The sequence below is a fragment of the Sebastes fasciatus genome, chromosome 17 (genome assembly GCF_043250625.1).
Source record: "Sebastes fasciatus isolate fSebFas1 chromosome 17, fSebFas1.pri, whole genome shotgun sequence".
NCBI lineage: Eukaryota > Metazoa > Chordata > Actinopteri > Perciformes > Sebastidae > Sebastes > Sebastes fasciatus.
Window position 1 is genome coordinate 8,378,416 of NC_133811.1, and position 19,844 is coordinate 8,398,259.

Genomic DNA, 19,844 nt, shown 5'->3' on the forward strand with positions numbered 1-19,844 from the left:
ACACATCATGCTGGAGGTCAAAAGAGTGAACAAAGGGAGGAGGGCAGCATACAGTATAGCTATAGGGCATCTGATTTAGTTGAAGTGATTGCACCTGAGGGGGGGGGCGGCGGTTCCTTTCAGACAGCAGCATTTGTTTGTTTTATCCTCCCTGTCTCAGGTGTGGTCATGTGATCTCAAGCGGGACAACTTGACGTACACAAAAACACGATGCAAAGATGATTTACAGCAAAGCATTATAGCTAATTTTGCTCTCAGTATGTGGAACGCCGTCCAATGAAGCTGGAAACGTTGTTTGAGATAAAAGTTAGAGATAAATATCTATACTTTAACCTCCCGACACGAACAACTAGACTTACAACAACTTTCCCCAGTCACCGGGCCACATTATTTCATTTTCAAATGTTTATTGTTTGGGCATAGTTGTATGTATCGATGTGGTTGTACTGTATATACTATGGGATGTCCAATAAGCAACTTTGGGGAACACTCTCAACAATACTTGAATAATTTGTCAACAATAAGTCCCAGTTTTGAGTTTAAACTGTATTGCACATTGGTCCATTGTTATCACCCAAATTCAATTCTTTAAAGGGACTTCTGTCCGGTTTATAGCAAAAAGCCTCTATTTGATTTGAGCACAAAGAGAGCTCTCCTCCAGTACGGAGGAGGTGGAGCGCTGCAGCTATGGAAGGAGTTATCTATGGCGATGGTGGAACCGGGAAACAAAGATGAACCCAAGGGATCTGCTGGGGCCCTGTGTCCTCCATACTGGCTCCCATTAGATGTGACAGGTGATATATCGTATGAAGGGCAAAAACAAACTACTCAGCAAAAGCAGGCAGACGTTGATAAACGAAGGCACACTGGGCTCATCATCGGGGAGCTGAGGGAATTCTCCGGCAAAATGCCAACTCAATATCTGGCTGAGCCATCCGACCCAATTAGGCCAGGAGATGTGCTGCTGGAGGGACCCGTAGCTCGCTGACACGTTATCCTTTACAGTCAAAGGTTTGAAAAGTAAAAATGTCAAGTATCCGCTAGGTTCCAGTTCCAGCTCCCTGGACTGCGAAGAAATAAAACGAGGCTCTAATACTACACTTTTAGAAACCCATTTGAAAATCTGGATTTATCAGAAAGGTTGTGTAAAAGAGTAAAGAAGTAAGAAGTTGATTAAAGACAGAGGAAAATGACTCTCCGGGCAGTCATTTTAAAGCTACACAGCACTTATACATGTCATTTAAAAAGCTCCCAAGAGGTGATGTCTTTCATTTAAGGCTAATGAAACCTCATGAAATGTCAAGCAACTTAAAAACACAACTCGCATAATGAATCAATCCATTGATTCAATGTAATTTGTTGCAATTGTTGGTATTGATTTTCTGTTCAACAGTACGCTGAGCTTCAAATGTTGCATCTCTGAGGACAGGAGGGAGGTCATGATGTGCACGACTATTCCCAACAGGACAGAGAGGGAAACTGTCCCGGGGCCCTTCAGAGGACCCAGAGGTCCCAGGAACAATGTTTAGTTTGTGATCATTTGATTAATTGAACATTTTCAAAGGTAATTTGCACCAACACAGCAGAACATAAACTGAAATGATATAGAGGGGAAAAAAACAAAAAGAAAACGCCACTAATTTCTTTAACGCATGAATGCAACTTGCGATTTTTAGGTTGTAGCGGCCTCAGTTTCTAAAGCTAAAGTGAAGATATGAAACTATAAAACCTAAGGAATCCATTGGTATCAACCATGTAAGTCTAGCTTGTCAATAAGGAGGCTAAATAACGCTCCAAACTTACGCTATTTTTTGGCAAGGAAAAACTGGCATGACTATTTTCAAAGGGGTCCCTTGACCTCTGACCTCCAGATATGTGAATGAAAATGGGTTCTATGGGTACCCACGAGTCTCCCCTTTACAGACATGCCCACTTTATGATAATCACATGCAGTTTGGGGCAAGTCATAGTCAAGTCAGCACACTGACACACTGACAGCTGTTGTTGCATGTTGGGCTGCAGTTTGCCATGTTGTGATTTGAGCATATTATTTTGTGCTAAATGCAGTACCTGTGAGGGTTTCTGGACAATATGTGTCATTGTTTTGTGTTGTAAATTGATTTCCAATAATAAATATATACATTTATTTGCATAAAGCAAGCATATTTGCCCACTCCCATGTTGATAAGAGTATTAAATACTTGTCAAATCTCCCTTTAAGGTACATTTTGAACAGATAAAAAATGTGAAAATGTGAAAAATTAAAAGTTTTCTCAACTGTTTTTCATGTTCAGGGTTTCCATCCACAAAGCATAAATGATCACATTTGTTGGTGTCTGAATGAAGTACTTTCTGCTTTGAACAACATGGTTACAAAAGGAAACACTGCCCCTCTGTGGAAATGCTACAAAGCTACAGGACACATGGTATACGGGAGTCCTGCTGAGTCTTTGCATTCAGTTCAAACACACAAGAGTCACATTACTGGAAAACAGGTTGAACAAGTTAAAGAGATCTATGTATATACTAAGATTTTTTTCTGCCCTTTTTAAAGACATATTATATGACTTTTTAGGGACTTTTTAAAGGTCCATTATGCACCATATAGAATATACTATTATATCAAAGTAATGATGATTTTTAGAGGTTTTTGCATTTGTGCATTTATTTATTAACATAAATTTAGTCTTTAATTTCTAGTAAATATACAGAATGTGTTTCATGTTGTACTTCAGCTGACTCCTCTTTCTAATCTGAAGGCATGGCGCCCTCATCTGGTCAGAACAGCACAGCACAGTGTGTCCCTGCATCAGAACCATATAAAGTACATATATACATCATAATGATGTCATCAGGGTTATTTTTTCAGACTTGATTAAGATTGTTTAAACGGGTCTCTACGAAACTGTGCAAAGTGCAGTAAAAAATTTTCAGTCAAGTCAAAAAATATAACTGAATACATCAGTAAATAAAATTGTTAGATACATAATTAAAATAGTTTAAAATGAAACAAACCTTTAAACTTTGAACTGGAACCAACATGGCTGCTTGTTTTTTCTCTTATACGACAAAAATATTTCACAGAAATGTGTTTCTGAAAACATTTTACGCAAGAAATAAGCCACACGGTTGATGAATCTGTTTTTATTTTGGATCGACGACGGTCAGTTTAAAAGTTTCTCGGGAGTTTCCCGAGGTGGCGAGTCGCGCCGGACGCCCCTGATTTACATAAAGTAGCCTAGACCTCAGCTTTATGCAAATGAGGACGGGGCGACGTGACGCCCATTTCTCAAATCGCACCACCACGCTACCAGAACGGCTGCTTACATAGACAATGAATGGGAAGCGTGGAAAAGACCATTAGAGCTGATAACGCCGTACGGACCGATGACGCCGTTGTTATCTCTGTCAGCACTGTTGCTGTTGTTTGCACCGTTAGCTGCATGTTGAGAGCCGTGTGGAGGCAACAGACATGCTCCTAAACTCGCATTTAGCACCTATAGCAATGAATATTTGTTTTTATAAAATATATAATTATATAATATATAATAATAAATATAAAATAAAAGTATAAGGTTTGTTTCATTTTAAACTATTTTAATTATTTATCTAACAATATTTTGCCTGAAAAAAAATAGTAACCCTGATGACTTCATAATGATGTCATCGGGGTTATTTTTTTTATTTATTTTTAACACGAAAGATGTGGGCATTTTCCAGCCAGGAAGGTTCAAAACAAAAATGAAAAACAAAAGATACTGTCAAGTTGCATCATGGGAAATGTAAGATTTACTGGAGACTAAAAATCAGGAGATTTCAGCCTCTGCTGCTGCTGAGATTTTGACCATTCATTTTTTAAAGAAAGGGAGTACCCTTTTAAAACTAGTCCTTATAATATGGTGGCAGTACTTAATATACAATTTAAGGTTCTGATGCAGGGACACACTGTACTGTGCTGTTCTGACCTGATGAGGGCGCCATGACTTCAGAGTACAGTACAGCTGAAGTACAACATGAAACACATACTGTATATTTACTAGAAATAAAGACTAAATGTATGTTAACAAAAACTAGAATTTAATAACAGTGCAAATACATGAACTAAGCTCATATGCTCAATTGATGCAAAACCTCTAAAATCACCATCACCTTGATATAATAGTGGTGCATATGGACCTTCCCTGCTATAAATACAATGTCCTGTGATGCGAGACTCATTTTACAACCTGTTAAGGTAAATCTTAGCGATCACCGCCTGTGGCTTGTGCTGAAATCAATATTTGAGCATATGGTTATTGACAGCGTTCCAGTGGATGCTCTGTAGTCAATGCTGCCAGCATGTTGGGAAGCAGATCTACATGAGAGGAATGTGGAGGCTCTGAAAGATTTGTTAGGTGCTTTGTTGATGCAATTATAACGGCTCAAGTATCTCTGTAGAGACAGTGGAACGTCTTTGGCAGTGTGCGTTTACTACTGGCTGTCGTGATTGTTTGTCATGGCTTTTCTAAAACATCCGTGACAGATGTCTTCAGGTGCCGCCGGTATGAATGAAAATGAATGCACAGAATCCGTCAATGAAAGTGGAACTGCAGGTTGTTTCAATGGCACCCCGTAGCTTAAGACTCTCCGCGTAGTATGGATCCAGATGTGGCAGGTAGATTCATGCAGCTGCAAGATGGGCTGGATGCTCTTTCACAGCATGCTGACAAAGTAGATAAAGAAAATGCATAACCATGTCTTTGTTGCCTCTTTACATTGTCTTTCTCACCCCCTGACCACTGAGCAGCTCACCACTGAAACTGTACAAGAATCATAGTAGCACTTTGTCTCAAACGATATGCTTTCTGGCCCTATTAGTTACACTCTTCTACTCTCTTACAGATGTTCCCTGATGAATAAACAACATCCAGCTAAAAGCCACAATGCACAGAGCTTCACGCCTATCAGATGCTTCTACGTACGTCATTAAATAATTCAGAATTTGTTGCATATTTATTCTTCAATTACAGTATCATGGTGTCTCCACGATGGTGTGGATCGCTGTGCCATTACCACCAAATGTCCTCTAGAGGGCGCCGTGGGGCAGACAATGATAAAACACCACTATGGAGAGGTCTCACGTCTGAACTTAAAGGGATAGTCCAGGTGTTTCAAAGTGGGGTTGTATGAGGTATATATCCAGTCATTGTATTACCTACAGTAGATGACGGTCGGCACGCCCCTAGTTTGGAGAAACAGACAAGAGTTACCGCACAGAACCGAAGTAATGTACTGCTGTGGACGGGGACAGTAGCAAAATGTATTTTAGCCACCTAAAAGACAGGTCCGCCCAGAAAAAATCTATATCACTTTAAGAGTACGCTATATTTAGAATATTTTCATCGCTTTACCTCGCCGTGAGACAGACCTTTCCGACGGGGAATTGAACGTAAAACTTATCTATGATCTCTTCAACAAAAACATTATACCGGTAGAGAAGTTTCACTTTCAGTTCAGTTTCCCGCCGGAAAATATTCTAAACATGTCATACACTTGAATGGATATTTTTAGCTGAGTCTTTCTTTTAGGCGACCAAAATAAGTTTTGCTGACGGCCCCGTCTCGATCGGTTAGTTCGTTTGTGTTATTGTGCAAGTTTGGTTAACCCCCGCAAATGCGATCGGCAGAAGTAAAAAGCTAACGTTAGGCTATAAACGAACCACACCACAGTCGCATGAGCGCGAGTATAAACAACAAGGGTTTAAAGGCGGACAAGGCGTCGTGATGGCGTTTAGTCGTTTCATTTAACCACTTGTTAGCAACCGCCTTTTGTAAGACACGTACAAGCTTCAAAATTCACAAGTGGGATATTTACTGACATAATTGATGTTGTATTTTATGTCGTAGAACAAAACCACAGACCTTATTTCAGGCATCTAACTAAAAATCCATTCAAAAAAACTGTTTACTTCCAGACAAGAGAACCGGAAGTGCTGAAATGCGAACTCATTTCCGGGTTTTAGGACTCATTCCTGCACCCCTCTATTTGACATACTATGTGTTGGGACATACTAAATCTTTTCCTGGCATACTAAATAGTATGGTAGTATGGGTCTTGGAACGCACAGTTAAGTCTTATTGCATTGGATATGTGACTGCATTAAAAAAAAAAGGTTTAAATGTCCTGCTCTTTGGTTAATATTCCGTTTACTCTAAATGCATGTAATATCTGTATGAAAAGGTGCTCTAGGCTCTGAGACTCTTATCAATGCACTCAGGTTTCTTTCAGGAGATCCATGTGCTTTAATGAATTAAACAAAGTCAATGTTGTGAAAAGGAAGTGAGGTCTTTACTTTGGATTACTCTGTCTCTTTTTGCCAAAAGAGGTCTTGATCTCAGTGAGACTTCCTGGATAAATAAAGTTTGACTAAGTGAAACCACATCAAGAGAGCGACGGCGGCGGCCTTTGAAAACATAGCCGGTGCCACATTTAGACTGGGTTTGTTTTTACGGATGCTATTTTGCCTCGACCATTGAGGACTACAATGGAAAAAAATGTTTCAAAACTTTATTATGCCGTCTCCTGGGGATGTTTTGCGCCTCCCAAATTAACATTGGTTCACTAAGAAGCACGTCAGACATATGCGTAGCATCTCTCCGCTCTTAAAAGTGAATGGAGCTTCTGCCACAAATTAAATTCAGAGACAATATTCACTGCGATGAAATGAGAACTCTCTATGTTATCTGTATGTATCAAACAGACTGTTCATATTCTCCACTCTACTGTGAATATATATGTAAATATCAACATGTGTGATCCAGGCACAAAGACAGGAATGCAACATCGGGGTGAGATGTCAATCAATGCACGGATGGAAAACATGGCTGTGCATTCAATAAGCAGCGTTCTCCACAGAGCTGTGTGTGTGTGTGTGTGTGTGTGTGTGTGTGTGTGTGTTGCATCCATGTGTAAATATCAAAAAGCATCAGCAGAACACACCGCATGTCATTTCTTAGACACATCAAATTGTCTCGGTGCAGATGAAGTGCGAGCCAAATGAAAAAAATTCAGGACTTTATTTACTGCCGCCTCGACCACGTACGAGGCCAATCATAAATAAATCCACAGCAAACGTCTTACGAAGATTTAATGTACATTTATTCTTAACACGTGGAACATATAGTATAAAGATTTCATACTGAATAAATGATATTCATTAAGCCAAAAAAAGGAAAAAAAGAGGAATTTACATCAAGTTTTTAGCTACATCATCTGAAATACAAATATGCAGAATCCGCATCACTGGAAAAACAAAACAAAAAAATAAACAAAATAAACAAAATTAAAATGGTTTTCTTCATCAAAGGTCTAGTTTGTCATTTTATGAAGGAGCTCAAATGGAACCGCAGACATGATTTTTGTTATATTCTCTACACCCAGACCGGAGACAAACTGAAACTTGAAGTTGTGTTTGTTGGGGGTGGCGTTGGACAGCAGCTAAACACCCCCAGGAGCGCGATACGAGCAGGGTGAGGCGCCTAAGTAACGGAGAGGGGAAAGGGAGGGTGGGGTGGGGGGCGTCAAGTAATCACATGGCGTACTTGATGCGGGGCGGGGGAGGGGGGGGGGGACTTGTAATCGTCAAAGATTAAAAATGGTGAAGAGCAACAGAAGTTTGAGAAAGAGAGAGAGAGAAGTGTAATGTACAACATCATATATACACTGCAGCTTGGACTGCATCTAGAGTTGAGGACCAGTCCTAAAGAGGTGACTTTTTAATATAAGGGTCAAGTCATACAATCAAGGGACAAAGAGAAGAGGTCGGGGTGTTGTAGGTTCACCATACTTTGGGGGGAAAGCCGTTTTCTCTCTCGACATTAACTAAAACTGTTTTTAAAAACTACAGTTTGCTGCCAAGCCAGCGTATCTCAGTGTGAAACAGTATTATTACAGTATGTTTACAGTTTTTAAGGTGTACAGTACAGAAAAAAAGTCCTACAATCTACTGCACAGGCCTCCCATGACAGATGTCTGTTCACAGCCAATAATGTGGTTCCTGTGGGGCTGAGTATATAGCATCCAAAGTTACAGCAATTATACCACACCACAGTCCGTGAGTCTATGTAGCCTCCAAACATGAACCATAATATTGTTTAGTCCGTGCCCCTCGTCCCCCTGCCGACCCCCCCCTGGGGAGAAAGCGAGCACATGTATCCCCCAAACTCACTGTAAACGAGACAGCAACTTTGGTTACAGTTTCTTCTTTTTTTTTTCTGGAGATTTTTTTTCTTTTCATTAAAAAACAAGTCCTTTTTCCGCAGGGCGGCAGCGCACTCTGTCCTATGCCTGGGTCCCAATCTGCTCTTCTGTCAGTATCTTTCCAATTTCAGACGTTTTTAAAATCCACGGCTACTTCATGATATTCCTTCCTTTAGTGAGAAGCAGGGGTAGAAAGACAGTGGAATCCGAGGTGATTTTGCATAAATAAAAAAAAAAAAAGGACAGTCAGTTTTTGCTCTTTTTCACTCACACGCAACAGACACACGCACACAAAAAAAAAAAAGAGGGGAGGGTGACGGGGAACGGAAAGAGGCGGAGCTGAAACCTCCCCACGGCTGTCATGACTGGCCGATCAGAAAGAGTACGTCACAGATCACCTGGGACACCAGAGAGTTCATAAGTGGGGACACCGAGATGTCCAGTAGCCGCGACTCGTACAAAGTGAACTCGGAGTGGTTTTCCTCCACCTTCGCCAGGGCGTGCAGGGCGCGGGCCGCCCGCCGCATCATGTCCACGCTGGTGGGCTCAAACTGAGGTCCCCCCTGCATCTGTAGCAGGGAGCTCTGGCTCTGCTGGTACTGCGTGGCAGCTAGGCTGTCCTCCAGGAAGCCCAGCAGGTTACCCACGCTGCCTTTCTGCACGGCGATGGACCGCGCCGCTAGGCTGTCGCCCTGGGCCAAGTTGGCCAACAGGACGACCGCCATTTCTCGGCAAACGGCCACCTTGCGTTCGCCGACCAAGCGCACCAGCGAGCCGTACAGCTTCTCCAAGCGGCTGAACGGCGGCGTTGCCAGAATGAGGTCGACGTTGTTGTCCTGGATGCTGAGCTTGCTGAGGGTCTCGAGGACTAGTCTCTGGGGGGAAAGTGAGCCGTGGGGCCCCAGCGTGGGGAAGGGGTCTAGGGCCTCCGCTGACGGGCAGACGGCCCAGTGGAGCAGGCCATCCAGCAGCGGCAGGCATATACTCTCTGGATAGATAGAAAGGTCCAGCTGGCCTGAGATGTTCGCCAGAGTGACCAGGCAGTTCTCCCGTAACACCTCGAGGCAGTCCCACCACCACTCGTCTCTCTCGCAGCTCACGCCTTCGTCCTCCTCCTCCTCCTTCTCGTAGGTGACGGGGGCCTGCTTGCGTTCGGGGTGCCTGTGGTGGAGCAGCACCAGGCGGCCCAACAGCAGCAGGAGGCCCGGGTGTTTCGACATCTCCAGGTCGTTCCCGGGAACGAAGGAGAGGCTGCGCACGATGTTGGAGACGCAGATGCAGCGCCGGGCTAGCGAGTCCTGCCAGTCCGACAGAGTGCTGAGCGGCGTTTCGTCCTTGCTGTGAGGCTCGTCCTCCAGGATCTTGATGTTGCGTCTGCTCTGGAGGTCGGGGTTTATGCTGAACAGGTACTTGCCGTTCTCTTTCTGCTCTTCCGCGCCGCCGCGGACCACTTCCTCCGTGACCGACCCCGGGCGGGCGGATAGCACGTCGTCGATGGTGGCAGTGACTGGTGCGCCGATGGGAAGAGGAGGAGGGGCCTTCTCCGCCGGAGACTTCTGAGGTTCAGAGGACTGCTGCCGAGGCTTCTCCTCCCCGTTGGACTTGGATTTCTCCGAGTTTTCCGTCACAGTCTCGGTCGCCCGGACCTTCTTGCGGCTCTCGGTGGCGGTCGGCTTGCGTTTCCGCTGCTTGAGAAGGTCCATCCGGCTCTCAAAGTGGGTCTGGATGTGTTCGGTAGTGTCGCCGCCGCCGATGCTCCAGTGTGTCAGGCCGCTATCGAAGCTCTGCCGCTGACCGAGCTTGGACGAGTGGTTCAACAGGAAGGGATTCTTCTTCCTCACCACCTTGATGGGGAGTTTATCGAACTTACTAGCCTGCTTGGGCTTCTCCGAGTGGAGGTTGGGGTCCTGGGAGGACCCTGAGGTAGAGGGTTCCTTGATAGAAGACTCCCTTTCCTTCTCCTCTTCCTCGTCCTCTGAAGACGTGTGTTTGTGTGAGCCGTCCTCCTCCTGTTTCACCTGGACGAGTGGAGGGGCGTCGGGATTGGCCTTCGTCTCCTCTACCTCCTCATCCTCCTCGTCCTCTTCGTCCACGTCCATGCCATCGCCCTCAGGCATGGGGATTTCATCCTCGATATCCTCAGCAGCGTTGGGGTCTATGAGGGTGCGCTGGCCGGGGTCTCCTACTTCGTACTCCTTTAAGATGCCAAAGATCTCGATGAGGCAGCGTCTGAAGTACTCCACCACCAGCTCCAGGAATCCAGGCAGCTGGGAAACCAAAGAAGAAAAGTCACCAAAACAATCCTGTAGACTCTGAAGTCACGTTGTTCTGTTTAATGCAAATTGAACAGCTGTGTGTTTGAGGAACTCACCTGGCATAAGTTAAAAGTAGAAATGCTATTGTCGTCATACAGTAAAATGTTAATGGTGTCCAAGGCCCAGGTGCTTTCAGCTAGTAAGCCCGACTTTAGTGACATCATCACTCTCCAAGCCTCAGGAGTTCCTGTAAAAAAGACAAAAACTGAATGAATACGAGCCATCTTGATCATGATCACTATGATTATTACAGCTGTCAATGACAAAGGAAGAGGTTCTGGGGTCATTCATTTAAAGATAATGGTCAAACACAGCTCTTTTCGGCTCGGTTTATCTGCCACACTGTTCTCAATAAGCTGTTTTTTGAGTCCGTAACATTTTAAGACATCAGATGGGAGGAACTTTTTCATAGTTCCAAGAACCCCCCTTTTATTGTGTCCGCACCGCAAGAATTACGAACGAGCGTAGTTCTTAGAACGCCGTTTTTTTAGGGACTTTTTCATCTCTTATTTCAGAGTAGGTACTCTCCCAGCACAAGAGGAACCGTGAGTGACGTGAGTTTAACGGTGATTGGTCAAACATGAGCCAATGCAGCACTGGCAACCTCCATTTAAAAAAAAAAAACAACTGTTAGCCGTGTAAAAAACAGACAACACAAGACGCAGACAACAGCTCGTAACGAAATAAATGGAGTGAAGTCCGGAAGTTAACTCGTTCATGAACACATAGCTAGAGAAACGAGCCAAAGAACGAATGAGAACCGCAGCAGCACAAAGCACACCCAGTGAGCCGAAGAACGATAGCAGATTCTAACTGAAATCGCAAACGGTACGGTTTCGTTTCGTGACGGCTATTTTGCTTGTGTGGCATGTAACAGAGCTGTTTATTTATTCTAATGTTACTAAAAAAGCCAAGAGAGCTGGTAATAGCAATATAGCCGCTTGCCGATGTGAGCATGCGGCGCCGGTCGGCATACGTCACTCTAGCGCTCTTAATGGCGGTGCGAATGCAAGCAGAAAAAAGCCCTTGTTCTCGGGGAGCTCCCCAGTGGGCAGTTCCTCTCAGTGAGTCCCCAGAGCTGTTTGGTCAAAACACTTCACGTCTTCTAGTGCATGTTATGCTGCAAACATTTTTACCACAGTCACTAATCCAACTTTGTTCAGTGCATTTGCATGTCTTGAAAATACTGAGCGAGAGACATGGAATAACGGTTGTGTACCAATTTCTTTCACAGTGAGCCGCCTGCGTGGCTTCAGATGGGGTTGGCAGGCCTCCACAGAGCCAGGAGGGAAGGCCACATCTCGCCTGATCATGGGTTGCTGCACAGGGGCCTGGCCAATGTGGGAGGCCGGTACCGGCGGTCCAGCTTTCTGCACCTTGATGCCCGGATGCATGTAGGGGGACTTGCTTGGCGACGTCCTGCTCTCCATGGGCCGGGCCATCGGTGTCGGGCTCGACACCTGAGGAATGTGGTTCTGGGAGGTCTGGTAGGTGGATGGCAGGGGTCTGGTCATGGGAGGTCCAGAACCGCCGGGGCCGAACGGCGGCTGCCGCTGGTTGACGTGGCCGGGCCACTGGCCCTCGTGGTTCATGCGTTGGTCCGACGGCATCATCTCCTCGGAGCGGTTCATGCTGTGGTAGCCGGGGCCCTGGCCCGGTACGGGAGGTCCCTGTCGGTTGGGATAGTTGGGGTAGCCCATCTCGTTGCGGCCCTGCCACATTGGGCCCTGGGGTCCATCGGGACCCGCAGGCATGGCGCTCGCCATCATCTGGGGAGGCATTGGAGACTGGGAGTTGGGGCCTGCAGATGGCGGTACTCGGTCCCGGCCGAAAGGGAAGGGGAACTGGTTCTGTGGGCCTGGTGGTCTTCGGTCCCCTCCGGGGTATGCATTATACTGGTTATACATGTCCTGTTGGCCCTGGGGCCCTGAGGACTGGGGTCCCGGCTGCTGCTGACCACTGTAGGGGACGTTGTACATTTCTCCCTCATGGCGCTTGGCCGGAGGGCCGTACACTCCGTCTACCGGACGCTTGTAGTTCTGTCAGAAGACAACATTCAGCATTTGAGTATCCTCATACAATAATAGAAGATTTATGGCTTGTATCTGTTCAATAGGATGCCAGCACAGAGAGGTAAGTGTACATTTAACACATATATAGTAATAATTAATAAGGAAACCAAGTTGCAATAAGAGCACTGCAATAGACGAACAAAATGTTCTCACCGGTTGCTGCTGTGGATACATTCCTGGCTGCTGATTTGGGTATGGGCCACCAGGGGGAGCTCCTTGGCCAGGGTACTGATTGGTGTAGGATTCATGCCTGAAAACAATAACAAAAGTTCCCACCATGACAGTTTTAGTATGAAACTCCCAACACTGCTAATCCTCCAGGCTTTTGAAGTGATCAAACTGGCAAAATGCCGTGAAAGAACCATATTTCTTCTTTGATACGGATCAATCTGAGCTCTGGTTGGTACTGACCGTTGCTGCGGTGGAGGGCGGCTGGGCGAGTACATCCCCGTGTCGGCTCCTGAAGGCATCATGTTGGGCTGAGGAGCTCCTGGTCCCATGCTGCCGTCAGGGCCCATGCCCGGCTCCGGTCTGTGAACACAACAAACAAGACTCATCAGTTGATTGGACTTAACTGCACAATCAAAAGGACAATCTTGCTCTTTGTAACCCTTACATGTTTTACAGATGTATGTAAGTATAAAACCATGCCGACCACTGGGAGAATAAAGCTGTTTGTTTACCTCCTGTCATATCCGTAAGGGTACTGTTGCCTCTGGCCCATCTGCATGTTGCCCATAGGGCCTGGTGGACCTCGGTTATACTGTTCTCCCATTCCGCTGTTGGGGCCCGGCTGCATGAACTGCTCTCCAGCTTCAAAAAGAAAACACAGATAGTTGTTAGTTTTAGCTCTGACAGAACTCCTACAGCATTTCATTTGCTTTTGCTTTTTTGCTGTCGCTCACCTTTCCTCATGCCACCGAAGGGGTCCTGTTTGGACTCGTAGGGACCCATTCGAGCGATCATCTCCGGGCCGCCCATCCCAGGCTGGTAGCCCTGCGAGTTGGGAGTCAGGGCGTTCCTTCTGGAAAACGCTGGGTCTCCGCCGTCGGCAAAGGGGTCCTGCAGATTAACGCTACTCCTATAGGAGGACAAGAGGCTTGTTACTGAAATATATGATTTTATATTATTGTCCATAGTTGATCATGATCAATCACAAACTAATCACACATTTTTTTATCTGTTCAAAATGGACCTTTAAAGGGAGATTTGTCAAGTATTTAATACTCTTATCAACATGGGAGTGGGCAAATATGCTTGCTTTATGCAAATGTATGTATATATATGACAAATATTGTCCATAAACCCTCACAGGTACTGCATTTAGCATAACAATATGTGTTCAAATTTATTATCATGTTAACTTTGACAGCCCTAATTACAAGTTTAAGAAATGAGAGACAACAGGAGTCTCAAACCGTAGAAACTGTGTTGCATTATTAATATCAGACATGACAGTATTTTCAAAGCCATCCAGAGATTTCAAGACATTCAAAACAGCGTGGGGAATATCTGCTGTATTTTATCTGCATGTTTTTTTAAAAGGACATTCATATTGCTGTACTTTATATTGCATAAAGTGTTTACTGCAGTCAGTAAATCCAAACTAACCAAAGTCACAAAATGACACAAACAAACTAACCGATCGAGGCAGCGGTAGACCAGCAACTCCTGTGAGGTAAAATCACTGTTTTCTACAATAGAGTCTGGTTGCTTTTGCGAGAGCATAGACAATGGCTTCAGTTCCCCGTCAGAAACACAGACTGTATAGTTGTCTGACAGCAAAGTAAAGTGGTGAAACTATTCTAAAGATAGCGTACACTTAAACTGATATTGATTTTATGAGGTGAGACTTTCTTTTAGGTGGCTAAAGCGGTAACTGCTGTCTGCTTCTCTAATCTACTGTAGGTCGGAGGTTGTCAAACTTTATGGAGTATGGGATCCCTTTACAGGGAAGGACACCCTCATAATCGTAACACAGATTAAGTCTAATGCTTACTACCATTTGAACTCTTAGACGTCATTGGAACTATTTGTGTTCTTAAACTTTTCAACCTAAATACTTCAGACCCGTTTCATGAGCGATAAACAGAAACACATTTCTATTTGAATCATGTGAATACCACTTGGTTTTGGTCTGATAATCTGGGTGCTTTATAATTAGATGTCGCTTTAGCTTGGCCGGCTTCATGGCTTCGCTGACGCCTGATATAACTGTTGTCATATTTTCTCAGTTTATCTAGTTTGGTCTTAGCGTCACTTGACGATATGGACTGACTGAAAATATTTCTCCATGCTCACCAGCTAGCTAGCTGGCTAATAAGCTAAGCTAAGCAGCAGCAGGAAAGCTAAGGAAAAGTTATGAAAAGCTAACGTGGTTGGCAGTAATGGACACAATATGCTTTTTTTTTTATTGGTGCAACTGGTCCCCATATAGAGATATGTACTTCTTAATGATACAGCACAATTATATAATTTGTAGTAGGGCTGTCAAAGTGGCAACGTGATCATAATGCGTTAATGCAAATTCATTTTAACGCCACTCATTTTTTTAATGCAATCAATCTTCTGGAGGTCGTAGCGGGCTCAGTTTTAAAGCTAGAGTGGAGATACAGGCATCATAAGAAACAAGAAAACTTAACGGATTCATTGGTACCAACTATGTCATACTAGCTTTTCGCGAAGGAGGATAAGTAACGCTCCAAACTTACGCTATATCTTGGCGAGGAAAAAGGGTCCCTTGACCTCTGACCTCAACATATGTGAATGGAAATGGGTTCTCTGGGTACCCATGAGTCTCCCCTTTACAGACATGCCCACTTTATGATAATCACATGCAGTTTGGGGCAAGTCATAGTCAAGTCAGCACACTGACACACTGACAGCTGTTGTTGCCTGTTGGGCTGCAGTTTGACATGTTATGATTTGAGCATATTTTGTTATGCTAAATGCAGTACCTGTGAGGGTTTCTGGACAATATTTGTCATTGTTTTGTGTTGTTAATTTATTTCCGTTAATAAATATAAACATATATTTTTATAAAGCAAGCATATTTGTCCTCTCCCATGTTGATAAGAGTATTCAATATTTGGCAAATCTCCCTTTAAGGTACACTTTGAACAGATAAAAAATGTGATTAATTTGCGATTAACTATGGACAATCAGGCGATTTATCACGATTAAATATTTTAATCGATTGACAGCCCTAATTCATGGCAAATAATTTCGCGGACCCCACTTTGAGAATAACTGCTGTAGCACTGACTATGGATAAGTACCTCATACAACCCCCCACTTCAAAACGCCAAAACTATCCCTTTAACACTTGTGTACATCTTAACATCACCTACCATTACATAACTTTTTCCTGATTGTTGTTTTCTATTTTCCTGCTGCAAACGATCCAGCTCCGCCACCACTCTGATTTTTACTGTGATGACTCCTGATACTGTTAACATCATAGAAACATGATATTGTTGCTTCGTACCTGACGCCAGGCATTGGAGGCATTTGCGTGTGCGGGGTGGAGGCTGGGGTGGGGGGCTTCAGGTCTCCCCCCTCTGCCATCGAACTACTGGTGGACTGAGGGGTCTGGGGTCCTTGCAGGGATCCAGATCCAGCTGCAAAACAAGGACATACACACACACTGAGGGGCTTGTACAGGACAAGTTTGAAAAATTCAGAGAATTTAAAGAACATCATCGACCCCCTCCTCCTCCTCCTATCACTCCAGGAATAAAGGCGAGAGTTGATAGTGAGGCGGGATGGTCTTGTGGATAGGCTGAGCACTGCTGGGGGCTTTCAGGAACACATGCTGCTTTTGGCAATCCTAAATCCCATTAAGAAATTCCTGAGCGCTGCACAGAGGAACACAGTTTGTGTCAAGCTGACTGGCTTTTCAGTGCACAGCCAGCGAAAATGTTGAATCTTCCAGCTCATCACAGCATGCCAACCCCCCCCCTCCCCTCCACCTCCACCCATCACCCATCACCCATCACCCTCCTCCTCCTCCTCCTCCTCCTCCTCCTCCTCCTCCTCCTCCTCCTCCTCCTCCTCCTCCTCAACCACCGCCGGGCTCTTCTCGGAGTCACCAGGAAGCAACGATCTAAACCCTGACAGATTACTGCCTGACCTGCACAGACAGGAAGTCGTGCACGTGTGCACCAGAGTGTTTGTTTGTGTTGTGCGCGTGTGACATAGTAGCGCTCATCCTTAAACTTCAGCTCAGGACTTCTCACTATTAGCACGCCAGTCTGATGACTCACAGGTTTCCATTCATTAAACTGGCACACACACACACATAACGGCGGGGTCACTGGCAGGTCACATTTATTCACATTTTCTCACATCGCCTCGCTCGCTCTCACACATACACACACACATTAACCGGCTCCCCCACCCCCTCCTCCTCCTCCTCCTACTCCTCCTCCCTCTGGGCAGGGATTTCCCTCTGCTAAAGATGAAGGGAGGAAAGGGGAGGAGGGGAGGGGGAGGATCTCGTGAGGATGGAAAAAAAATAGCGTGGTAGAAACAGAGGGAGAGAGAGAGAGAATTGCATGACTTTTACGCACACACATACACACACATTCAAGCCTCTTCCCCCCATTCATCATTTCTGGCTCAGCACTAATCTCCAGGGAGTGTTGCCTTGCCTCTGTAGCCCTGGGCCAGGCACCAGGCAGCGAGGACACGCCACTGACGGGGCATCACTATCGCCAAATCACCTCCCGCCCCACTCTGCCGCCTCCCCCCCCCCCCCCCCCACCCCACTCCCTCCCTCCCTCCACAGCTCTTCCTTCATACTAACTAGAGGGCTGATGCCAGCTGACAAGCACCCTGATGTCTCCTGTAACAACACCCCGGCGCTGACTCAGTGCCCCGTGTCTGACAGCGTGGGTCTCGGCCAGACTGAAGCAGCACGTGGTCGCTCCTGGTGTGGCTGCTCCTGGCAGCTAAAACCGGAGTCCCTCCAAAACAAACAGCTTCCAGGCGACACGTCGTCCCGTGACCTCCCCCCCCACCGCCCCCCTTAACCTCTGACTGACTGCCAGTTCACACACTGACTTTTACCCAGCACTCAGAGTTCATTGACAGATTTGGCATGCTGGTGGAATCGCTGCTCTCGCACAAAAAAAACAACGAAAGGCTGTCGTCATGTCCTGTGCAAATGCCAACGAGTATTCCCCAAAGAGATGTGTTTAAACTGTCCAGAGGCTGCGGCGCACTTCTGTGACTTGCAGCTACACCGCCGGCATTTACAACTCCTCCAATACACGCCAAAATAGCAGTGATTTATGGGGGATGGCAGCCCCGTACAGAAGATGACAAACGACGGTCTAAGATCGGCTTTTAACAATTAATAGAATACGATAAAATACAATAGTTTATAGGGCAGATGATGGGAGGCAAATAGAGCAATGAGGATGTGATGAATAGCGTGGAAACCACAGGGAGAGAGAGCGAGAGAAATATTAAAATAAGCTTTCATTCCAGTGTTCATTTCGTTAACGAAAACTATGACGAAATATGTTCGTCAAAGACGTTTATTTCCCAAGACTAAGACGAGACGAGACGCACCGACAGTGACGATATCAAACATGCAATATCATTGAATTTTAGTCTTTTTTCGTCAGTTTAAAAAATAAAATCTCTTTATTTTTGAACACACACACACACACATGTCGCGCTGTGGCGGTGACGCTCATTTCGCTCGCTCTGTCCTTCCTGTCTCAAGACTTCAGTCCTGACAATTGTGCTACTATAATACAAAAAGTTGGCGGTTTGCGGGTCGGGTCGGGTCCGGGGGGTGGATTAACATATATTTTTGCATGTTGGGCAGGCGGGTTGGGTCTCATAACGGACGGTGTGGGTGCGACTGACCCGCGCATCAATGATGAGCGCAGTCGGGAAGACTCGAACTAACTGCGGAGCTGCAGTCTTAATCATTCAACCTGTGTTTTTCATCAAATCTTATGTGGAATAAGTTTGACTAAAATTATTTGTTTGGCTAGACTAGAGTGATTGAAATATTCATTCATTCATTCGTGTGATTTAACTCAAGAGGGCGGGGGGGACAAACAGTGACAGTGGTGTAGGAGGACGCTCACCTGGGCTGGGAGGCTGGATCTTCGGCTGGTTCTTTTTGGTGTCCGTGTTGAAGAAGTCCGGGGGCGGGTCCTCGCCGCGCTCGATCTTGCACTCGAAGGCGTACAAACACTGGATGTACTGTTTCTTGAGCGAACTGGCCGCGCTGCTCGACGTGCCCACGTTGAGGTTGGTGGCCAGCTCCCTCCACTTCTTGTTCTTGTTCACCTGGTGGGCGACAGAGGAAGGAGTAGGCTCAGAAAGCTGCACACACACACACAGCCTCATAGGAACCACAACGCTGTCTGCTGTAATCTGTGATTACCTGGGTAAGGCCACCGATCTCTTTGACGGACACGTAGAGCCTGAAGAGATCGAGAGGCTTGCGTCCCACTGCGGGCAGGTTGTTCATGCCCATGGCCTTCTCCTCAGCGAAGGCCAGGAATCGATCCACCCACATCTTCCTCTCTGGCTCCGGGCCCAGCTCGTACAGACGAGTGATCTTCTCGTTAGTGATGGTGGAAGAGCTCGACTTCTACAGGACACATGATGGGAGGAAATTGTGAGATCGGGGGGGGAAAAAAGCTCTTATGAGCAACAAGATTTTCTTTCGTGGGGATTTAGAGCTTCTACCTTTTTGGATTCAGGCTTGGGAGTCCCCTCCACTTTGTTGTTTATCTTCTGGGTGGGGTTCATTTTTTCCATGCCAAACTCCGTGGTGGGAGCCATTCCTGTGTTCAGGGGTAACAAGAGGCGGGGGGAAAATGAAAGATTACCAATCTGTACCAGCCTTCTACGGACACAGTAGTACCAACAAAGAGTATAGAAGCAAAGAGATGAAACTCTGGGGCATTTTTGACAACAGCAGCTAGACGGCGCTGCGGTAGCACTAACGTAGCGCTGCTGCCATCTTGGACTGAAAACGCCAATGAGTCTGCAGCTGTGGATTTATAAAGAGACATCTATAAATCAGAGGATCATTTTTTTTTAGGTAAATCAACTTCCCAGTACGAACACTTAAATAGCCCTCATTTAAATCGTTATGTCCTAAAAGTTGTAAAATTAACTAATCACTGAATCCAGAGTTATTTTCCTCTGCATAATAAACGTGCATCACACCCACGGGACCGCACCG

At 45.6% G+C, this 19,844-nt stretch overlaps 1 protein-coding gene across 6 annotated transcripts in view; it reads right to left on the minus strand.

The window, feature by feature from the left end:
• Positions 1 to 7,037: 7,037 nt before the first annotated feature.
• arid1ab (AT-rich interactive domain 1Ab) overlaps positions 7,038 to 19,844 on the minus strand; it is an 85,526-nt gene continuing 72,719 nt past the window's right edge. For all 6 annotated transcript variants that reach the window (XM_074614246.1, XM_074614243.1, XM_074614245.1 and 3 more), the window contains 11 exons: positions 19,343 to 19,440; positions 19,035 to 19,244; positions 18,733 to 18,937; positions 16,113 to 16,245; positions 13,531 to 13,706; positions 13,309 to 13,438; positions 13,037 to 13,156; positions 12,779 to 12,875; positions 11,773 to 12,592; positions 10,610 to 10,740; positions 7,038 to 10,505 (listed from right to left, as the gene is read on the minus strand). In XM_074614246.1, coding sequence (XP_074470347.1) covers positions 8,598 to 10,505; positions 10,610 to 10,740; positions 11,773 to 12,592; positions 12,779 to 12,875; positions 13,037 to 13,156; positions 13,309 to 13,438; positions 13,531 to 13,706; positions 16,113 to 16,245; positions 18,733 to 18,937; positions 19,035 to 19,244; positions 19,343 to 19,440 — 4,028 coding nt within the window. In that variant the 3' untranslated portion in view covers positions 7,038 to 8,597. The remainder of the gene's footprint in view (positions 10,506 to 10,609; positions 10,741 to 11,772; positions 12,593 to 12,778; positions 12,876 to 13,036; positions 13,157 to 13,308; positions 13,439 to 13,530; positions 13,707 to 16,112; positions 16,246 to 18,732; positions 18,938 to 19,034; positions 19,245 to 19,342; positions 19,441 to 19,844) is intronic.